This window comes from Cottoperca gobio, chromosome 15, assembly GCF_900634415.1.
Source record: "Cottoperca gobio chromosome 15, fCotGob3.1, whole genome shotgun sequence".
Lineage (NCBI taxonomy): Eukaryota > Metazoa > Chordata > Actinopteri > Perciformes > Bovichtidae > Cottoperca > Cottoperca gobio.
The window spans coordinates 17817235-17839979 of NC_041369.1; the positions used below are offsets into that span (position 1 = coordinate 17817235).

General features: G+C 40.5%; 2 protein-coding genes across 2 annotated transcripts; both read right to left on the minus strand.

Moving 5' to 3' along the window:
- Nucleotides 1–1274: 1274 nt before the first annotated feature.
- Nucleotides 1275–22663, minus strand: actn2b (actinin, alpha 2b). Its single transcript, XM_029450339.1, has 21 exons — nucleotides 22398–22663; nucleotides 18193–18307; nucleotides 17847–17966; nucleotides 17628–17714; nucleotides 17414–17501; nucleotides 16786–16864; nucleotides 13578–13659; nucleotides 13246–13331; nucleotides 12931–13023; nucleotides 12329–12559; nucleotides 11944–12091; nucleotides 10994–11144; nucleotides 8482–8590; nucleotides 7525–7665; nucleotides 7174–7356; nucleotides 6733–6867; nucleotides 6237–6416; nucleotides 5612–5758; nucleotides 4845–4910; nucleotides 4579–4737; nucleotides 1275–2306 (listed from the first exon to the last, which is right to left on the minus strand). Exons 1-21 carry the CDS (start codon nucleotides 22524–22526, stop codon nucleotides 2148–2150), a joined length of 2688 nt encoding a protein of 895 aa, XP_029306199.1. The 5' UTR covers nucleotides 22527–22663; the 3' UTR covers nucleotides 1275–2147.
- LOC115020364 (WASH complex subunit 3-like) lies at nucleotides 9126–10424 on the minus strand. Its single transcript, XM_029450336.1, has 3 exons — nucleotides 10331–10424; nucleotides 10169–10227; nucleotides 9126–10037 (listed from the first exon to the last, which is right to left on the minus strand). Exons 1-3 carry the CDS (start codon nucleotides 10351–10353, stop codon nucleotides 9238–9240), a joined length of 882 nt encoding a protein of 293 aa, XP_029306196.1. The 5' UTR covers nucleotides 10354–10424; the 3' UTR covers nucleotides 9126–9237.
- Nucleotides 22664–22745: the final 82 nt, after the last annotated feature.

Genomic DNA, 22745 nt, shown 5'->3' on the forward strand with positions numbered 1-22745 from the left:
GAATAAGGAAGGAATAATTGAGGCTTCAGAAGATATCACTATTATTCTGCTTTACCAAATTAAACCACAACCACTACTGATGTAAATAAATCTTTCACACCATCAAACTGTCTGATTACTGATTTAGAAAAAAATGATGTTTTAGTCCTTGTTCTTGTATTAACATATCTTTTAATTAATACGGGTGTAACAGCAAGTCTTGTGTGATGTGGCTTTAAATCTTTTCTGTAGTATAAATTAAAAAAATAAATGACGTAGGACAAGCAATGATTTATTTAATTGAAATATTTGTTTTAATTAGTCACAATTACCCTCAAGTACAAAGTTTAATTTGTTGATAACAGAGCCAGCAAATGTCTTCAAGGTGATAGTACCTCCTGAGTATCTTTATTTTCTTATTAAAATACAACAAATCAAAGCTTTCACCAAAAATTAGAACATCCCTTGGACCTATAGGGATCAGTTGTGACTAAGGTAATGTTTATTTGTTACCGTGAAAATACTTTTTTCTTTTAAAAGAGATTGCTTGCATCTAAATTGATTTTTAAATTAATAGTGTGCTCCAGTGCCTTGGGTTCAGTTTGTGGGAAGTGGCCAATGATCCTGTTCACAGAAAATTCTATCACTTTCATAATTTCCACAGTATATTAGAAGTCTTGCATGATTCACAAATTGCCAACGGGTGTGAAATCAAGCCGCAAAATGTTTGCTATATCATTCTTTTCATGGAGTATTACATGATTGTTTTAGAAGGAAGTTATTTCCGTTTTTTATTATTATTGTCAAACAGCTGTATAATATGGACAAATCAGGAATCAACATATAGTTCTACTAACAATAGATCTTAAATGTGTCAACAAAGGAAAATTGGGAAATTCAGCACTCACATTAAAGGCTTACAACAAAAGGATGGCTAAATATGGAAATGCTTTTTAAGTCAAAACTTTGAGCAGAAACAAGAAAAAAAGAATTTCAGCAACGACTTTGGCAGTCTAGAAATAAAAAATGTGAAAAGATGTTATAGTTTAAAAAACAAATTATTTTTAAACGTAACCACAGCCCAGAAGTGCCGTGTGTGCTATACAATAGCCTCGCCTACATATATAAAAGTCACAAAGGCAGACAAGATCCTTTGTATTTCTTGCGGCACGTCATAGAACATAAAGAGAGGACAAAGGAAACCTCTGAAGGCTTCAGATGTATTCACCTACCATGGACAATTGTATTTTTAATCAAGTATTGAAATGAGGACTTGACCTGTCGTGCTTTATTTGATTTAGATTTTCATATTTGTGTATTTTTAATAATTTATTGTACATTAAAAGGCACATTTAAGCATTAACATATCTATTGCTGCCTGAGAAAATGTTTTATCCTAAAAGACAGTACTCATGAATAATGCACATTTAATCTTCTGTGTTCTATGCCTTTAAACCACTGAGCAATTGTAAATCTTTTGCGTTCTTGTGGTTTCCCACTTCTCGTTTGTTGGTACCGTATATTTTTAAACTTTTGGGAACCCATTTTCTACACTGTTGATTGTTGGATGGCAGTAGGGCTGAAATTGCTTTTGCAAACTGTAATTCACTTTACAGCATCTCAAAAGGCCTTATCAGAAGATTGTATTCCCAAAACTAAGGCACTGGGAGGAAACATGAAAACACTGCCAGACAAAACAGGACTTTTATATCTAATTTATTTAACTGATAAACTACAGAAACACCATGATCCTGTTGGCGTATTACCAAGTGATCTGGATTTTTGAAGGGAGTAAATATCTCTTCCAGTTTTACTTTCATCACAGAACCTTACTTTGTGCACAGACACCATAACACACAAGATGAAATGTACAATCCATTATTTCTCACATTACAATTTAAACATGGCAATTTCCATTTGTTTAGGTGGCTATCTTTTATCCAAGAAGACAGAAAAAGAGTACCAAGACAATTGACAATGCTCAGCATGATTGCAGACCGTCAAATGTCAGAAAACTAATCAAAAGAAAACTTGGTATTGTCACAAACACATTTAATTTAACATATTTGATTCAACTTTTGTATAGATTCATCAAGATGGAAGATAGGTAGGGAGGGGGTGGTTGTGGTTAGGTACACGGTCAGATGATGAAAGGCATTTCTAGTCAGTTAAAGGTCGCTCTCTCCATAGAGGGCAGTGGAGAAGGCAGTGTAGTCCAGTGCCCCTGGTGGTGCTCCATGGCCGGCGTAAGGCGGCATCCTCATGATGCAATACTCTGCTTGTTCAGGGGGAAGTTCTCTCCTCAGCTCCTCCACTAGTATGTAGGGCTGCGGGAAAAAAACATGTGTTTCACAAATGTGTTTCGCGCATGTGTCCAGAAACATTCATGGAAACACCTGGAACATCCTGCTGATCTGTGCATTTATTTTGAAAATCTAACATCTCCTGCCATTTCAGTTCCTGCCCTTGTGTATTCCCGCCTCATTGATTATCCACAACTGTCCTCATTACTTACCTACCATATACTCCCTTGTTTTCCCTGTTCCTTCTCATTTGTCAGTTTGTACACCATCTATTCCTTTTCTCGCGTAGATTTAAACAAAGGAGGCAAGGAAGAGCGACGAGGAGAGGGGAGTCAATGCAAAGCACATTTAACAAAGTGAGATGTCCATGCATTCAAAACGACTTCATAAAAAAAGGGAAAAGAAAGGAGAGACCCTGTCCGGAGGAAGCCCGGGGCCTCCGTCTGGAGCCAGGCCCAGAAGGAAGGGCCCGACAGCGAGCGCCTGGTGGCCGGGTTTGCCACGAAGAGGAACAATGCAGATTCCGTCCTGGTTGTGGAACAACGGATCAACTCTTCACTCTCGCAAGGCTCCTGGAGGGGGCCTGGGAGTACGCCCATCCGGTCTACATGTGTTTTGTGGATCTGGAGAAGGCGTTGACCGGGTCCCCCGGGTGATACTGTGGGAGGTGCTGCGGGAGTACAGGGGTCACTTCTGATTGGCCATCCAATCCCTGTACGCCCTAAGCAAGGGTTCTGTCCAGATACTCGGCAGTAAGTCGGACTCGTTCCCAGTGAATGTTGGCCTCCGCCAGGGCTACACTTTATCACCAATCCTGTTCGTGATTTTCATGGACAGATTATCGAGGCGTAGTCGTGGAGGAGAGGGGTTGCAGTTCGGTGGCTTGAGGATCTCATCGCTGCTCTTTGCAGATGATGTGGTCCTTATGGCATCATCGGTCTGTGACCTTCAATAGTCACTGGATCGGTTCGCAGCCGAGTGTGAAGCATTTGGGATGAGGATCAGCACAAATCTCAAAATCTGAGGCCATGGCTCTCAGCAGGAAAACGATGGATTGCCTACTCCGGGTAGGGAATGAGCCCTTAACCCAAGTGAAGGAGTTCAAGTACCACGGGGTCTTGTTTGCGAGTGAGGGGACGATGAAGCGAGAGATTGGCCGGAGAATCGGAGCAGCGGGGGCGGTACTGCAGTGGCTTTACCGAACCGTTGTGACGAAAAGAGAGCTGAGCCAGAAAGCAAAGCTCTCAATATACCGGTCGATCTTCGTTCCTACCCTCACCTATGGTCATGAAGGCTGGGTCATGACCGAAAGAACAAGATCACGGATACAAGCGGCCAAAATGGGTTTTCTCAGACGGGTGGCTGGCGTCTCCCTTAGAGATAGGGGTGAGAAGCTCAGGCATCCGTGAGAGACTCGGAGTAGAGGCGCTGCTCCTTTGCGTTGAAAGGAGCCAGTTGAGGTGATTCATCTAGTAAGGATGCCACCTGGGAACGCCTCGGGATCCCCCAGTCGGAGCTGGAGGATGTGGCCCGGAGAAGGGAAGATTGGGGTTCCTTACTGGAGCTGCTGCCCCCGCGACCCGACCCCGGATAAGCGGTAGACGATGGATGGATGGAGACGTCCATGCTTCGGAGCAGTTATTTAAAAGCGACGTCAATTACACATGACGTGTGGCAGAGCTGCATCATCTGTCCATTATTTTGTTATAGCATACCAACTTATATATTTACTTTTATTTCAGTTCACAACATTGTTTGTATATTCCAGCTTTTTTGCATCTTTGATCATAGTTCTTCCTCTCTCCTCGAGAAAAAACATTTTAGGAATTGAAATATCCTTCAAGATGGCGCACTGAGATTACTGGGTAACAGGCAGGCGGACAGAGGAGCCGAAGAGGCACAAAATAGAAAAATGACAAGAGCCCCTTGTGTGCTCATTGTTTTCCAGCAATCGTCTAGTGTTACATCTGACGGTTTTTGGACTAAGCTTACTCCCTTTTCTGGGTTTGTTAGCTCCGTTTGGACTGACTTTCTGTGTATGACTGCCTCGCTCTTCAGTAAAGATTTTCCCTTTTTGGACTTCACCCTATGTCCTGCGTCTATTTCTCCGATTGTGTCTCTGTTCACCCAAGAACTGTTACAAATACTCTCCCTTTCCATTTTAGCTCATGAACAAAATTGTAGATCATAAATCAACATGGCATGGCAAATACTTGGAAATAATAACTGGAATAGAATAGATTAGTCCTGGCTAAGAATATCTGCCAGTAAGCCACACTAACACAAACACACATACCTTGTCAGTTGCCAGGATGCGGAAGGATGCCACGACCTGATCCGCAGTGTCTGTGTCCGCAGTTTCTCTGGTCATAAAGTCAATGAAAGACTGGAAAGAGACGATTCCAGTACCATTGGGGTCCACCAGGATCATTATACGGGCAAACTCCACCTCCCCCTGAGAAAAAGTATGGACAGACAATGAGAAGAGATTGTACAGTATTTATTTAAAATACTAATAACACAGCCCCATCCATCCCCCCACCCACATTTAAAACATCTTACCAAGTCATAACCCATAGAGATGAGGCAAGCTCTGAAGTCATCAGTCTCCATTGCTCCATTCTTCTTCTACAGTCGGAGGCCAAATTGCAGGTTGCATGTATGGAAAAAAGGAGAAAAGTAAGAGAGATTACAGAAAAGATACAACAGTGGCATAGTGAATCATATACAGTACTGCATGCTTTTTAATATAGCATTACAGCAATTTTGTAAGACTAAATCCTAAAAGACATGTTAAACTTTTTCCAAATCTGACACTGACAAGCAGATGTTTTGCACCGATCTAGAGTAAATTGTAATTATTTCAACTTCAAGCACTTAATCTTTTGCCTTTTGTGATAAGACATAAAAGATGCTGAAGATTTCGTGATAATTGATGTCTGTGAGCTTAAAAACTCAGGAGAGATATCGCACATATACTTTCTCTCACACACACACACACACACACACACACACACACACACACACACTACAACTGTGCATAAGAAATGTGTAGACACAATTTTCTTATAGAGGACATCAGAACACAAAAAGATTTTTTCAAGTTTGTGTTTGGCAGGTATATTATCCATGCTGTTACTCTGGCATGGGGAGACAGTCAGTCTGGGAATCCTACAGTACAGATGTAGCTTGAATAAAAGCCACAGGGCAATCTCTAAATACACCACCACCCCCTGCTCTGCTTCAGAACCGCTCTGATTGCTTCAAATCAGTGACTCAAAATGACCCAAAAACAGACTGCGGTGATGTGAAATGGTAGAAAGTTGTACCCTGTCAAAGTGGTTGAAAGAGGATCTGAACTCTTTCATCTGCTGCTGGCTGATGCCTTTGGCATCCCGGGTCAGGATCTGGGTCTCAATCTCGTTGATGGTTCGGGCGATGGTCGTGAGGAGCAGCTCCCACCCGACACGGATATGCTGTTGATGTGGTGACACAGAGAAGAAACACCTTGATCAGTCTAATGAACATGTTGAATATCTAAATGTATGTTTATTATTGTATTGACTTTTATTTAATTTGTTTTATTGAAATAGGCAAATGTGAATTTCTTTGCTCAGATTGCATAAAAGTAGTGCCATGATGTTGGATGTTGGATGTCACAGGGACTGTGATAAAGGAAAATGCTGATACCACTGTTCTGATGCATAAAATAGTGAACTTTTTTTACTCGATAACTAGATAAAAAAAGAAACCGCTGAATATCCCCTAGCTTACAGAATCACAATATATTGAACCGTAACTCCTGTATCATGATAAGTATCGTATCGCCAGATTCTTGCCAATACACAGCCCTAGTATCCATGCAGAGCTACAATGAGTGTCTTATGTAAGAGCGTGCGTATGTGTTTGCAAATACTGCACATGCATGCATAGTCTTGAAACACTGCCCTGTACCTCCATAGTGTAGTTGGTGTGTTTGTTGTCGAACACCAGGGACTCTTGGATTAGCTGGTGGTCTCCCTCCAACTTGTCGATGTTGGGCTTGTAAGCAACAATGACGTGCTCACATTGCTTCAGCTGGGTCATCTGGTCCTCCAGGGCGCCTCCAATCTCCAGGGAGCAGCGCCCAATTTCCTGTTAGGATAACGCACCAACAACGCTCACTAATACTGCAGGGAGTCATTGACCTGTGGCTAAGAGTACATTCCATCAGGACATATAACATTTGATAAAGAAATATTTTACGTGTATAATAATAATACTTTTGTACTTTACTTATACTTTTATTATTGTTATAAAAAATTGTTATTCAATCATCATTATCAGGGCAGCCACCACCATTGTAACTCTCGTATGTACAATATTTAAATGTAATCGTCTTCCATTTTATGTCTTTATTTGATTAGATGGAGATAACTGTCACATTTCTTATGAAGCCTGCATGTCTGACCTCCATTCTGGTTTGTATCCAGGGTCCAATGAGATTAGCCTGGGCAGCAAACTGTCGTCTCAGCCTTTCATTGGCATGCTGACGAGCCATCTCCTCCTGAAGAGCACCGTCCCTCTGAGGAACCAGCTTCTTCACCTAGAAAACACACATGCACAGGCAAAGAGCTTAGATGTAATTGCGAGAAGCTGGCTTCCATTTAAAAAGAGCCATTAAAACAGAATTATGATAGTATTATGCTTTATGCATCAGTACTGGGTACTGAGTCCTTTAATACCGTGATAAAACATTAGAGCAGCACTTTGTTAAGGAATGTAGATATTGCACTGCTTGTTCCATTTCCATTATTCATTTTTATTTTATATTGCCAGACAGCCACTATCTTAATAATGACTTTATTCCTCGATATAAGAGTCTGTAAGTAAGTTTGAAAGCTGAAAATACCTTGTCCCACTTGTTGAGTAGCTCCTCAGTTGTGAGGGTGCTGTACGGGTTGATAATGTTGGCCTTGATCCCATAGCTCTGGGAAATTTTCTGCACTTCATTGTGGATTCCCAAGATGGCCTGTCTCTCTGCATCCGCCTCAGGTAGGGTAGCTTTGAACTGCTCATGAGCTGCGATTAAACTCTGGAATGGGAAACGGTCCTGAATTTTATTAACATTTCAATTTTGTCAACAGTGACAACATTATGTGGTTTTCTTTTGGAAGCCACAGCTATACCAACATTACTCACTTTAGAACATAGCAGCAATATTGTGAAATTAAAGTAATCTCACAAATAGCAGTAAGCCTACCTGGACCTCTTCAATAGTATGCACTATGAACATGTCCTGCAAATCCTCCATGGCTCCTTCCATCCAGTTGTTGAAAGGAGCTGACCTCTTGGCAAATTCCACGAACAACTGATCAATAGTCTCCAGCAGCTTATCTGTCCGCTGAGAGGATTACAAGATATCACATGTCTGTTTTGTATATTTTTAAATCCTGAAAACTTCAAAAACCTCCAACCTATAGCTCAGCATTAGAGTCTACCCTGAACTAGGCAGGAGTCATCATCTTCATATCTCACATACAAATCCCAAACAAATGTCCCCTCACCTGTTATGACTAATCCAAAGATGCATAACATTGTTAACCCCTAACTCTGGCTTGGTTGTTCCAAACAGAATCCCTCCCCTCAGCAGCCAGCGGAGGGTGGGGAGTGGATGACTGACAGAAAACAGACCTCTGTCCCTGTCATTCAGACTTAATCCATGGCCCTTTTCCAGGGCCCTCACACATTTGCAGATCTGGAATGGCCAGCGTGGCTCAGAGGAAGTGGATCGTGGGCTCTCAGCCAGTCACTTCCTGGACAGGACTTTTACATCTATTTCTCATTTATCCCCTCCACCCTCCCATTTTACCATCCTATCTGGGTCAGGGATTTTAAAGGAGATCCAATGATCTCCCCTCATCAATCAGTCATGTCTTCACTGTTCAGATGTCACTGACAGACATCTAAATATGATTACACTGACATTTTGATTAAGCTAGTTTTGGATGAAACTCAATTCTGCATCAATTGGAGTCTGTGTGGAACATTAGCGCACTCTTGTGGGGACATACCCTGAAATATGCAGATAAATTAAACTCACAAGCTATAATGAAAAAAACACTTAAGTCTGAGAAAACTAGTAAAGTGGATATGAATGCCTTTCATCCACGTTCAAACATTTAAAGTCATTGATAACAGACTTGAATGTTGCCATCACCTCCAGTGCCTCTCTCCTCTTCTGAGTCAGGGTTCCCAGCTTGTCCCACAAGTCACAGATGCTCTGGCAGCGCTGGTTCACAGCAGCCACGTCATGGTAGTCCAGCTCACTGGAAAAACAAAGCATGAGCAGCTGTTCATTTCAGATTTCAGACGTGGAAAAGAGCTTTGTGTTATTGTTCCCCAGGCATTTAGATACTGGGTAAAAACACGACTGGATAATGGTGCATAAAGTCAGACTCAGTGTTGGAACATTTACAAATGTAGCTACAAAGGCAAGTCGTTTGATATGAAATGCTCAGTTTTAAAATAGTCTATTGTGGGTGCTGGAAAAAGTAAAAATAAATTATGCAAGTCCTTCAAATTTTGACTATTACTAATTTAACCTCATCTCAATGGAGGAACAAACAGTTTCCCCTACACAAGCACATAACCGTTCCCTTGACTAGTATTACAGCATCATCTTGTTTGGACAGTCAGCCTGTATAGTTTAACACCAGAGTATGTTTGAATTTCTTTCTATAGCCACACTGACTTGAGAGTTAGTCGTAAGACCCAGGAACACCCAAGACTTGCTACTGTGACGTTAAACCTGAAGTATCCATTGAATAAACACCTCAAAATGAAAAGACAAGTCCCATCCAACGCACAAAAAGAGAACACAATTCATTAAAGCATTTTATTAAAATTCATACAAGCACACGTTAGAGTAAAATGCAGAGACTATTAGAGTTGCCTTGACCCTGATCGTTGCTGGTTACAGTTTGGTATAATCCTGCTGAGACTGAGTGGGGACTACTGGACTTTGAACAAAGTGGTATTTCTTATAAATGGGCTTCTGCCCAGTGTCACTGCCCGACTCATATTCTGACTGAGACTGAGTGTATGTGCCAGGAGGAAGCTGACCAGTCAAGAAGTGGTAGTACTGGCTCAGTCCAAATGGAGTCAGCTCTCGTGGAAGCGGATGCACGGGGCCCAACGTGGAATAAGATGACACCTCTGCTCCTTGTGGCTCCGAAGCATAGGGGGGTAGTGGTATGAAACCTTGTTCTTCAGTTTCCCGCTCTTCAGTGCCATAGTCAAGGATTGATTCATACTTACTGAGCTCACCAGCCTGGAAGCCAGAAGATGGAAGAGGTGGCGGCGGCGGCGCAGGAAAGCTTAGCTCCTCAGTTTCCCTTTCCGAATTGCCGTGGTCCATGTTTTCATATTGATAAAGCTTGCCTGCTTGAAAGTAGGGTGGAGGAGGAAGGACGATGTCAGGTGCGGGCTGAGGTGTTCTGGACGCCGTGTAGGCAGTCTTAAACTCTGGCACAGGATCCCAACCAGGAGCAGCATTCCATGAAGCCTCAGCGGACATGTCTGGAGTCGGGTTTGAGCTTGCTGGATAGGTTCCAGGACTCAAATACACATCCATTGATTCATATGGGAATGAGTCAGCAGGGTAACTCACACTGGAATGCTGTGTAGGAGCACCTTGGGGCGAACTATAATGGAAGTCAGGACGCGCCTCCATGTTAGAGAAACTGCCCTCATAAGGATCATACTGGCTCCAGCCTAGAAGAGGGGGAGGGGGGGGGGGGGAATGTTTTTGGTCAAATTTACAAAGAAAAGAAAGTTTGACATAACAATTAAAAGTTTGTAAGCAACAGAGTACATTTATAGTCTCAGTGAAGTGATAGACTTACCTTTTTGAGCAGGAAAGCAAAAGACATTGCAGCTCAACAGTGCAATGAGGAGCAACGCACTGTAAAAGAAAACAGCATGGTCAAAGAAATAAATAAAAGGCAGTAAAATAAACAAGCCAAAAATAGAGAAGGAAAACACAAAGTAATTTAACTATTACATACCTTGTAGGAAACCAAGTAGCCATTTTGCTTGTCCGCTGAAATGATATCTTCCTTTCTCAGAGCAGCGGTTTATTATGAAACAGGAAGTACTTTGTGGCCAATCCGAGACTGAGAATATAACGATGGACAGGTGTTCATCGTTGACTGCTGATTAAAATGTCAGCATGCCTGCTGTGAACGTGTAAACCACACCCTTCCATTCACACACATGTTCTTAACTAAGTAGTCGAGGGTTTAAGTCATTTTCATGATTATTTTTGTTACAAATTGGTTCAAAATCATCTCAAATGCAAATCACATTTAAGAGACAGTGAGTTCATATTGTTCCAATTTGTTTTCTGCACTGCTTTTCTCCTACTTTTGTCTTCTTCTATTGTCTCAAATGTGAATAAAGGCATCATATATTTTTGAAGGACAGCATTTTCTATGTGAGAGCAGTGTTGTGTTGTGCACATTTGTGCTTTGTTGTTTCCCCCCTTGTAGATCATACAGTGTCTAAAGCCAAAATGGTATTAATGTAATATTTAAAAGAGATAAACAGAAAACGAGAATGAGTTAGTTGATTTTGCCCCCACAACCCCTTGTTGGCACTGTGTTTGGCAGGAGTAAAAACATGCTCCTGGGCCTCCATGACTGCAAACGTGTGCTATAGGGAGTGCGTACTTTAGTTCCTGTGCGATGGCCGCGATCTGCTCCACTCTGTCCTGGTGGGCTGCCAAGTCACTCTCAAAGGCCTCATGTTTTCGAAGCAATGCTCTGATTTCAATCAGGGTGGCTGTTTCATAGTCCTTCTGGGAGAGGATCAGCTCTTTACCTGAATATCACACATATGCAAAGAGACAGAGAGAGGGATGAGATAAGATCGGGGAATAACAAGATGATTAGTTGGTTAGGTCTAAACACAGACCTTATTTGGTCATTGCAGATGGAGAAAATAACCTGTTGCAGTCCATTAATTGCATTGGACATACTCTAAAACCTTCAATCAAATCTGATTAGGAACAAGTCTAAACAAACCCCAAGGTTAATATAAGCACTAGCACACTGAAAAGCAGCCAGAGAAGCAGGAATACAGATACCAGGGAGCCAACAAGTAAACTAATATACATGCAGACCTATAGATATAGGCTACATTCATAGCCTTAGTGCTCGATTTGGATTTATTGCTCAGATCTAATTTTATTGTTTGGCTGTTCACAATTTTTTTTTAATGTGGATTATATCAGCTTTCAGTGTGAACTGATCACAGCCCTGAACTGACCAGCATGCACAAAAGAACAATAACAATTACGGTTTCATTTCTAAGTTGATATGCAGTGGAAGCAAGTGAATTCATGAGCAGATGATAACAAGGATAAGAAAGGTGTGTGTAAAGTTGCCTGAATTATGATATATGTTCAGACTGAGGTTGCATTGCTGTATCTGATTAACCACATAGGAAAGTGGCCATAATCAGAATTTAAACGATCAGATTCCTTGTGATTTCAAGATTTCTGGTCACCTTTGCCTGCAGTTTGAACGTAGTTATACTGTAGTGTTGTACTGCAGTGAGAGATTGATAGAAAAGCAAGCATGCAGATAGTTAAAATGTCAAATGTACAACTGCAACTGACCGCTGGCCCAGTTCTCATGATTGGTGGCTTTTTGGCGAAACTTCTCAGCCAGGTGGTCCAGCCTCTCCAACCTACGGATCTCTGTAAGGAGCCACTCCTCATAGCCTTTCTCTGCCTGCTCCAGGCCCTGCCATGCACTGGCTATGTCCTGTAAACAAAACCAAAATAAAAAAATCAGTTAAAACTCACTTAAGACGTTTTAAAATGACTCTCTTGCAAATAGAAAATGTACATAAAGCTGCAAAACAAATCACCCTCTATTGGTAGACTGTCAGAAGATTTTACCTTGAAAGTACTTGACATAAACAGTGGTGGTGTACACAATCACAAACATGTCTTGGCTGTTGAATTATAAGCAGTGGGAAGATTTGGAGTTGTGACTTACAGATACCATCTTCCCCTCAGAGGGCATGAAGGCAGGGCGATTGCTGATGCGCAACTTGGTCTGCAGGGTGTTAAAGTTAATTTCCAGCTGGCACTTCTCCTGCACTTTAGGGGGTTTGTGCTGGCGTCTGTAGTCCCTGAAGTCCTCCAGCTTCCTCTGCATCTCTGCCATGGTCTTCTCCGGGGTCCGGTTTTCCAGCCAGGGAGTGGTGCGGCGGATCCACTCCAGCAGCTTGGAAACACAAGGAAAACATTGGAATAAGTGGAGAGGCAAGAAAGCTCCTAAGATAGCAGTGTTTCAGGAAGATAAATAAATGGGATAAATTATTGATTATTTTCAGCAGATGGGTCTTAGCTTATCACAGCAATGGGATACATAAATGGGGAAAATAAATGTGTTTAATTAACTTAAGTCTGTACTTTTACTTTGAACTAGATTCATCTCAGAAGGAGACACACTTTAGTGTAATGTGTGCTGTATACCATTATCCACAAAGGTTCCAAAGTTTAATCTCCTTTCGAAAATCAAAAGATTTCATTGCACAATGTGTCATCATCATACAAGAGAATATCTTTTTAATGAAATTTCTTATTTTGCTTTACCTCACTGGCCAGTCTCTCATACTCCTCCATCATCTTCTCGTTCTCCTGGTTTACACCGAGCACCTTACAGATCCTGTTGGCAGCCGTCTCTGCCTGAGAGCACAGGGCACGAATATAATGTAATTACATCAGCAAAGTAACACAAAGCGGGCCATGCTCCCATTGATCCTTTCAAATTCTCTAATGACATTATGCTCGGAATACATTTGTTTGTCAAAATGACATGTCAGAATCAAACTGACAATATTGGTGCGCCTGTTCTCAAAATGCATATGGATACGGATAGCTAACTCGTGATAGGTTCAACCACTATACCTGCTCAGCTCCAGCAAAAGCATGGTAAAAACAGGACACATAGGTCATGATAGCTCTTTCATCAGGCTTGGGGGTGTTGATGATATCTATGGCATCGAGAGGGAGGGAAAAGGTGAGGTTACAGAGAGGAAGAAAAGAGTGAAAAATCTAAAAAGTGGAAAATGACTTCCAGAGACAGAAGCAGCACATTCACATTTCACATCTACATCAAGTGTGATTTTAACTCTTAAACATTTAAAACACAAACCTCCAACAGACAAAATATCCTCATACACACCCAGTGAAGTTCATATTACAAACACTTCATCAGTACAGGATATAAGAAACATTACCTTCTGCGTCCAGCATTTTGGGAATGTCCAGGTGTTTCTCGGCTAAGTCAAAAGCCAGGTTCAGGTTCCCCATAGGATCATCCTAAATAAAGAAACACAATTCTACATCACTGAACAGCAATGCAGGACTTAAAATGCCACTGCACTGACGCCCATGCTACAGTGGACACACCATGATACTCCCTGATCACCTACTGTACATGCACTTTCATTTAATAGCACTCATTTTAAATCCATATTTGAGAGAGTTGCCGCACAAATACCTAAGACTGACGATACATGTTTTAGTCATCACATGAGCTGGATGGTTGTTAGAAACTTCACATGCTGATTAGTACAGTTCGATCAGTCCAATGAAACCCGTCTCAATTGGGAAATTGAACATTAATGAGTTATTGTAGATGTTATCTTACAACAACTACACATTATTAGTGGTCGACCGATGTGTGTTTTTCAATGGCCAATGCCGATATTTAGAGAGCAGGACTGCCAATGGCCAATTGATGGCCAACAAATAATGCCGATATATTGTTGTTGGATTTTTTGTTTTTGTTTTTTGCATCTGATAAAATACAAAAATTAAATAATAACGAATGAGACACAACATTTCTAAATGTTTACACAGTTTAATATCAACTAAATAAATGTCGACAGGTAATAAAAAACCTTATGAATGAAAAATTAAAAAGGTTTTAGTCTACTTAACAACAACATTTATTAGCAGATAGCAGCATCTCCTTGTTTCTAAGAGACAACAAAAACATTTTAATTTACAAAAATAAATAAACAATGTTAGTGTCGTGGCCTTCCCCAGGCCGATGCCGATTATCTCAAAATGGCATTAATCAACCCGATCAATCGGCCGACCAATTAATTGGTCTACCTCTACACATAACATTAAATGTTTATTACAATCATTATTTTATTTTTTTATCAAGCATTTAATCTTTTAGTCTGCATCATGTAAAACAGTGATGAAGGACTATACTATTACATTTAATTATTATAAATTAATTAGATAGTAAATTATTCCACAAACAGATTACCCCAGAAAACATTTAAACCCTACAAGATACATAATGTATTTCTTTAAATGACAGATTTAATCAAATAAACCTAGGAGAAACCAAGTGTTTTAACAGAGTGGGAGTGGTGCATTAAGCCAACAGCTGACGGCGAACCCCCCCTGGGACAGTCAGTGAGTGCAATGAGGTAAGGGGATCATACTATCATGCTGCTGCTATTGTCCCTATCTCTGTACCGCTGTTCTGTAAAGGTAGGGGGTTGGGGACTGCCACACTACATGACAGGACCAGCTGCTCACAGATCCAGTGCAGGACACACATAGATGGATGGACAGGGTGGTAAATTCATGATGGGATAGAGGGATGGATGAATGGATTGAAGGATACCCCAAGGCATCTGTGTGTGTGTGTGTGTGTGTGTGTGTGTGTGTGTGTGTGTGTGTGTGTGTGTGTGTGTGTGTGTGTGTGTGTGTGTGTGTGTGTATATGTGTGTGTGTGTGTGCGTGTGTGTGTGTGTGTGTGTGTGTGTGTGTGTGTGTGTGTGTGTTTAAACCACCAGACCAGATCTGTCTCGGCAGGCTGTAACACTGCAAGCTTAACAAACACTCTCACCTGGAGCCAGACTCGCTGCCTGGCGCACAGTGCAACTATCTCCTGGCAGCATGAGCAGAACTGAAAAGTCGAGTGTGTGATTATGTATGTCAAAGAGAAATGGATATGGTATGTGTGTGCCTCATCACTCACATTCACCCTGAGTGCCCTTTCCCTACTACTATGAGAATCGACGGCATTCTTACTTAATTAACGGATAAATATCACAATGCCGATCTCAGGGACATCTTCCTGCCTTTCATGAGGGCCGACAGCCTCTAACTGCGGATCACTACGTGACATCATGGACAATAGCAGAGGTTAAGTTAAGCCTGAGCTCTGTGGGGACTAGGCTCATGTTTCAGTGACTATTCAGGGTCAATTCCAAGTCAGGCCAGAGAGTTGTGTGTTGAAAAGTGAGCACCTTCTGTTTCCAAAACAAATGAAAATGTCACTCTTCGTAATCAGCCATGGTGTTCCCCACTATACATATACAGTATCGGGCTAAATTTGGCCGAGGCAAAGCAAATGTTCCTATTTGTGCTCAACAATCCGGCTTCTCGTTCATACATGGTCTGACTCGTTTGCCATGAATGATTTATTTGCAAATCACAACAAAACGTTATGGACATGAAAATCTCTATTGAGATTTCTTTCCCCGATTTGCCGTTTTATATCAAAACAAACTTGGCAGTGGAAGAGAGAAGCCTCAAATATTCCCACAGACGGCCTTCTCGTCTCGCTTTAACAGCAGCTTCTTCCACAAGAGAAAGATACATGTTACTTGAGGAACACTGGAGGGCAGTCAACTGGGCTCTCTAGCGCTGCAAATAAGCAGCACAGCTCACTGATGCCCTCATCTGTTTATACTCAAACACTGAGAATCCTTTAAACCCAGAACATTTGAATGAGCTGCGGTTGTGTTTGCCCTGAAAAGCATTTCAACTCAAATGAATCCACACACAGATATACCGGATGAGAAAAGTCAAACTCTCTATTGATAGTCATAATTTTAAGGCAGACAAGTTTTGGTTTGCATATTTATCACCTCACCATTAAATCCAAAGTTTTAATCCTGAAGCAATGCATGCTAATTATGTTAAAATTGTGTACAACCTGCTTTAGTTTAGAATAATGAAGCATGATGTGGCAATTAGGATAAAAGTGTTCTGCTGTGAAGAAGAATCACATCCATAGATTAAAGTAGCATTATATCCATTAGCCAAATAACACGCTGTGTCTACAGCAAACATTGCTGCACACTGTTTCCATACCAACAGTCCTGACGAACAATTTCAAGAACAAACAGCTATAGTTTGTAATCGTCTCTGGATCAAACACTTCCCTGTGCTCAGATAACTCCAAAAACATTAAGATAGCATACACCTCCAGTCATAGATATAGACTAGCTTTCCTCAGTGTTTCACAGCATAGGTCAAAAGGTCATAAAAAGTGCTGTTATTTTGAGTTCGGTGTGTATTTGTTTTCATCGGTTCACACTGTGACAGAGGTGTTACATTTCTGGAAATCAGTCATGTTAGTTTTTGGGGCCGAAACACAGCATCCTGGTTACAAGTGAAACCACACGACACCTTGTTGAGCTTAGAGTAGTCGAGGAGGTCGGGTCTGTGTCTATGAATCAGGGCGCAGAAGGCCAGGCCATCCTTCCAGCTTCACCGGCCGATGAGCAGAGAGAGCCAACATGTCAGTTCAAGGAGGTAACACGCTCATTTCACTCTTTTAAATCTAGCACTTGGTGGCATCATTATACTCAATATGTTGTGTTGTTTGAAGTGAGCCTCAGGAGGACATAAAGCTATAATTACTGTGATATCTACTGCTAAAATATAAAAAATAAAATAAAATATAAAATATAAAATATAAAATATAAAATATAAAATATAAAATATAAAATATAAAATATAAAATAAAATATAAAATATAAAATATAAAATATAAAATATAAAATATAAAATATAAAATAATTTTCTTATCTAAAAAATCTATAACTCTTAGAATCTGCAGATAAGTTAAATAAGTAATTCATAAAATCTTTCTAATACATTTTTCTTATGTTGTTCTTTCACATAACTAAGACTATAGAATTCTAAAAATAATAAGATAGGTCAAATTATTCCAAAGGACATACTTGTAAGGGTCCTTTGCACATAAACTATGGCTAAGAATCAATGAACAGTCTTTGGTGTGTTGAACACTCACCTGACATGGAAGTTTTGGACATTGACATTCCTGTAGGGGGCAGTCTTTCTCTGACACCACAGAAGAAGCCCTTCCTTGGCAGATGTTTCTGAGGAGAAAAGTGAATACACAGGATTTGTAAGATAGAACAGAGCATACCTTTGCCATGTCTACATTCAGTGGACACGATAGAAAATGAACAAGATTTAGATTCTTCAGGATTTTATGATCTCACCTTCCACAGAAATGTCCTGGATGGCGAAGCGGAGGATGATAGTCCAGATCATTCCAAGAGTCATCTTTGCATTACCGTCCACAATCTCTGAAAGGGAAACAAATCTGTTGCAATAAGTTTGCACTGGAGTGAATAATACATTTGATTATCACTCTTATTATTCTATGTTCATATTGGACACCTGTAGTTTAATTATAAATACAGGAGAGTGTTATGTACCTTCAGCTCCAATGGAGACCAGTTTCACTCCTTTGCTGGTGATATAGTCCAACGCTTTGTTGACGTTAGCAATCTTATGAAACCGCATCTTCCCTCTGTCTGGCTTAGGTAACCTCTCTCCTGCAAAACAAAATCATTATGTGACAGAGTCATATATGTATGTAACCCTATGTGCTCAAATTGAAACAATAATATCACAATAAAGACAAAATAAACCACAAAATTAATACTACAAACATTAATGAAAAGACAGCTCACAGTGAATAAAATGTGCAGCTACTGGTGTAGTATCACAAATAATAAATCATGAAAACATTTATAAAAGCAACATATTTAGTGATCTAACCTGAGATAACTTCCAAAAGCAGCATGAGTTTAAGTCCATTCCTGAGGTCCTCTTCAATGTTTTCAATTTGAGTACCAGCTTTCCTCAGGTGGGAGTTACACCAGGCTGTGAAGGTCTAACAGGAAAGAGAGACCCAGGTCAATTATAAGGGGATTTGATAAAGTGTCACCAAACAAATGCAAAGTATTCTGTGCATGAAAATGTCTGCACTTCCTGTGAAGCTTTGCTGATGCACCACGGAAAATTGGAAAGGAGAAAAACGGCTCATTTTATAAGAATGCATACAGGACAGTTTGAAACAAATTAGCATTAGAAGCAAGTTGGACTTCACTTAAAACATCCAATACATCATATGGATTACACTAAAAGCATTGGTCGAATGTAACTAAGTATATGTACTCAAGTACTGTAATTAAGTACACGTTTTCCATATTTAACTTGAGTATTTACTTTTTACTCCACTACATTTATTTGACAGCTTAAATTACAAATTACTTTGCAGATTTAGATTATTACTACATAATATAAATCTAATAAATGATGATGAATATTATAGGTTAAACTTAAAAACATTAAAGTGATGTAGACGTTAATGCATCGATATTAATACAATATGATACAATAGTAATACAATGTATATGATTCTGAAATGGGCCCTTTAGTATATTTTAATGCTAATACTTGTATACTTTTACTAAGATCTGAATACTTCTTCCACCCCTGTATATTCCCCTCTGCACTAGACCTAAACAAACTGAGGCAGCTAACAGCTTAACAAGTCTTCATTACAAGAAATCGATGTTAACCTGTTTGACCACTGCTGCATTTTCAGATTAACCTTCAGTGACCCATTAGTGTCCAATTTCAACTCTTTTTTTCACAGCTAACCAACCAGACGTACTCCATGTGGGTACTAAAATACTGTAAATCAAGTTAAGACGGGATCATTGTCTTTCTCCTCCTATTTTTATAAAGTCTGTCAATAGCGAGCCACAGAGTTCACGGGCGCTCAACACTGTTCGGATGAAAGCTGGGAGCCGACCACAGAGCACATTCCGACCGATATAAGGCGTTAAATATAGACCGCTCTGCTGTGCCTCATGATAAGAGACCTGGGGGGGAAAACGTCAAAATGTCTCGCCGTGTCAACATAAGTGAAAATGTCACGTGGATACAGAGAGTTTTCCCCTCACATCACTTTCTGTCACTATTTTGCCACTTGGTTACAGCTGCAAGGAGATAGCTTTATCACAGTACACTGTTCTTACAGGTCACGCTCATTACTATGCTAAGGTATGATGACAGGCAGGCGTGGATAATGGATGAGAGCATTATCAATATATATATATATCTTTTCAATCATTTGAAGGATGTGCCACAAGGAGAACTGAATGGGTCTGTTATAGTTTTTAAAATGTCAAATCCTGCCAGAATAAAACTTGTATTTCAATAAGATAATAGCATCAACTAGTTATTATATTGTAATGTTTATTTAGGTATGTGTCTATGATGTAAGCTGAGTGGATGCTAGACTTGACGTTTTACTGTTTTACTCTCCACTGTCACAAAATCAAATAGGTCTAAATTAGTATTTGTACTTTTTAAATTACGTTTAAAGTCAGTGGTCGATTTATGATGCTTATGGTACATTTTAAAGTAATGTAATTAGAAAAATGTGCTATTATGCAGCAAAGAATGGAAGCATAATCTAATTATAAAAATAATTCACATCGTTTTCAATTTTATGGCACTTTATTTTGGCCGTTTTTGAGAAAATACTCAAATGTATTTGTGTTCTCATCCTTTTAGAAGATAGATGTAACAAATGTTTCTATCAGTTTATAAATAAATTCAACAAAGTGACATTACTTGTAGATATTTTAGCACGTTTTTTCGACCCTGATTTGTACACATCCTTGTACAGGAGTAATATGGGTGTACAGCCAGCCACTCAAGCTTCCCCTCTTGGTGCCAGTGGAAGAACAGAATATTACAGGCTTTAGAGTAAAGGCCATCACATTCCACACTGAATGAGTCCCCAGGGTGAATGTGACATTGAACTGCTGCCCTCCTTGTTAAAAAACGTGGCCCGCTGGTTCTCCAAATTTGACTCGCAGACCCCTGCTGCCCACTTTCCAAGCCCCCTGACTCCCTCTTCAACACTACTGACCAGTGACGATTAAGGCTAAAAATATCTATGAATCACATCCAGCGAGGACCAACCCTGTCACTGAACTGGCGGATGCCTTTGGGGCCCTCACTCGGTCAGAGGCTAGCAGGCTGTGCCCAGGAGGATGGAAAATACATAAGAAGTTGAACATGTTTAAAAGACAGAGCAGAGCCTCGGTAACAATAATGGGCACTGAAGGTGTAGCTGTCTGAGTCAGCTAAAAGATTCAAAAAGGTCACATTAATATCCAATGAAGGAAAGCTCCCAAAGCTGCTTTTAGGGTTTTAAATAGGGCCACTGCATCAGGGCTTAAGGTAGATAATAGATTTAAGGCTACTGATAAGAAATTATTTAGAAAAGTGGCCCGTAATGAAGCAAACAAAAGCATTGTGGCAACAATAGTGTTAAGCAGGGGTATATAACAAGCTTGTCTGGCACAGAGCAACTTCATCACCTCCCACCATGCCAGAAACAAACACTATACCAGTGATGCTGTCTGCAACCATCACTGGCGCTTTCTCAATTCTTATTATTTTTGAACAGCTGCTCCAAGAACTAAACCACTCTCCAATGAACTTGTCAGCTGCAAATTATAATCAGTAAAATATAAACATTGGAAAGATTGCTGTGTGTGTATATATACCAAGGACCTGTTGCTGCCTTGTGTTACCAAAGATACACAGTTTTGTCATCCCTGTGGGGCCACAGGAGGTTATGGACTGATGGCCTACAGTTGTGCAAAGAGATGCAGTTTAAGGCCAACTTTCAAAGCCCTATAACCAACTGACAGTGTGGGAGGCCGAGGCTATATTGAGTTGAGCTGGTACAATATTTCTGTGTGGTTTCTATAAACAAAAGAATTCCGCACCAAGGACACTGGATTAACCCTACTATAATGCCTTTTGGTCCCGAGGTTAAAATTAGATGCAGCGTCCATTCTAATCCCAAGAGCGTCATCATGTGTTAGAAGCATCTGTTGACAGCTCGCATTCCGCGCGTATCAGTGGAGAGGCAGCAGTCTGGAGAGCCGCTGGAAGGCAGGGCTATTGTTAGCCGGCCTGGTACCCACCGCATCCGTCCGTCAAACCGCCCTCCGAGCATGCAACCCCGGCTGGGTCATATTAGCGACACGTAACTAGAACCACGCCGGAAGTTAACTGATACTGTCCTTCAAAGTTAAAACTACAAGTGAAAGTTGTAACAAAACAAAACTACACTAACTCGAGTTAAAAGTCAAACTGCATCTTTGTGTTTGAGATTTTCCATTTTTTTAATATGAGGTAGACTCATGAATAACGTTTAACGTTAGATCAATATCCTGTTCTGCTGTAAGCTAATTTAGGATAACGTTACATGTCAGAAGACTTGTTTGTACTTACTTAATTGATGCCCTTGTTTCATCTTTTATTCCTATACTGTAATACTTTTCTTAACACTGTGTGGATTAGTGCTGATGAGTACGTAACGTTGGTAACAAACCAGAATTCATAATGGTTATGGTGTTTTTTTTAACGGTTATTAACGGTTACGTTAGCTACCAAAGATGTGTCTTTTATTAGCGCCTTTCGCCATATAGCGTTACACGTAGGCCTACACACAAACATCGGTAATTATAGAAGACAATTGCTTCATTAACTTGGCATCTATGATGAAAAGAAACATAAATCCTATTTTTATTTGCCACTTTTTATCCACGTAACGCTCCTGAAAACGTTAGGTTCACCCTCCGTTTTATTTTGAAACTATTAACCGGATATTCATCTCTTTACTATGGCCGGCTTTCTTTATCATTAGTCCCAACAGAGCTGTCTGAAACTATGTTATCCGATACTCTATGCTTACATATCAGGCAAAGTATTAGCATTGTATTTAAATATCACATATTTGACTTCACTTAACTTGGAAAACTTAAATGTGGTTAATTCTGTGTAACGTAGTGACCTTTTTTCTCCTTTGCATACATCACACTGTGCGTAAATATAGCTAGTATTCATTTATTATATTATTCAAACACTAGTTTCCTTTTTTGACTTACTTTCCTCTGCTGTTGTTCCCAGGCAGGGTCCAGTAACATGTCCCTGTCCCACTCATCCTCTTGGTTCATGTATTGATACTCGTAGCCGTTATCATAGTGCACCGTGGTCTCCACCTGGGTCATCATCATGGTGCCGTTACTTTCTGTTCCCCCGATGCTAGATTAACTGTAATGCTGAGGACAGGATAGTTCCCTGACTTTCTTCTCTCTGAGCTGCTGCTTCTTCTCTCTCTTGCGCTTGCCCTTGTCCTCCCGACCTGACAGACGTCTGGCCCTGGTTGCCACAGATGAACAAGCGACAGTATCTTTAGTACTGGACAGTCACGTGACGCCTTCATACCTTCCCCC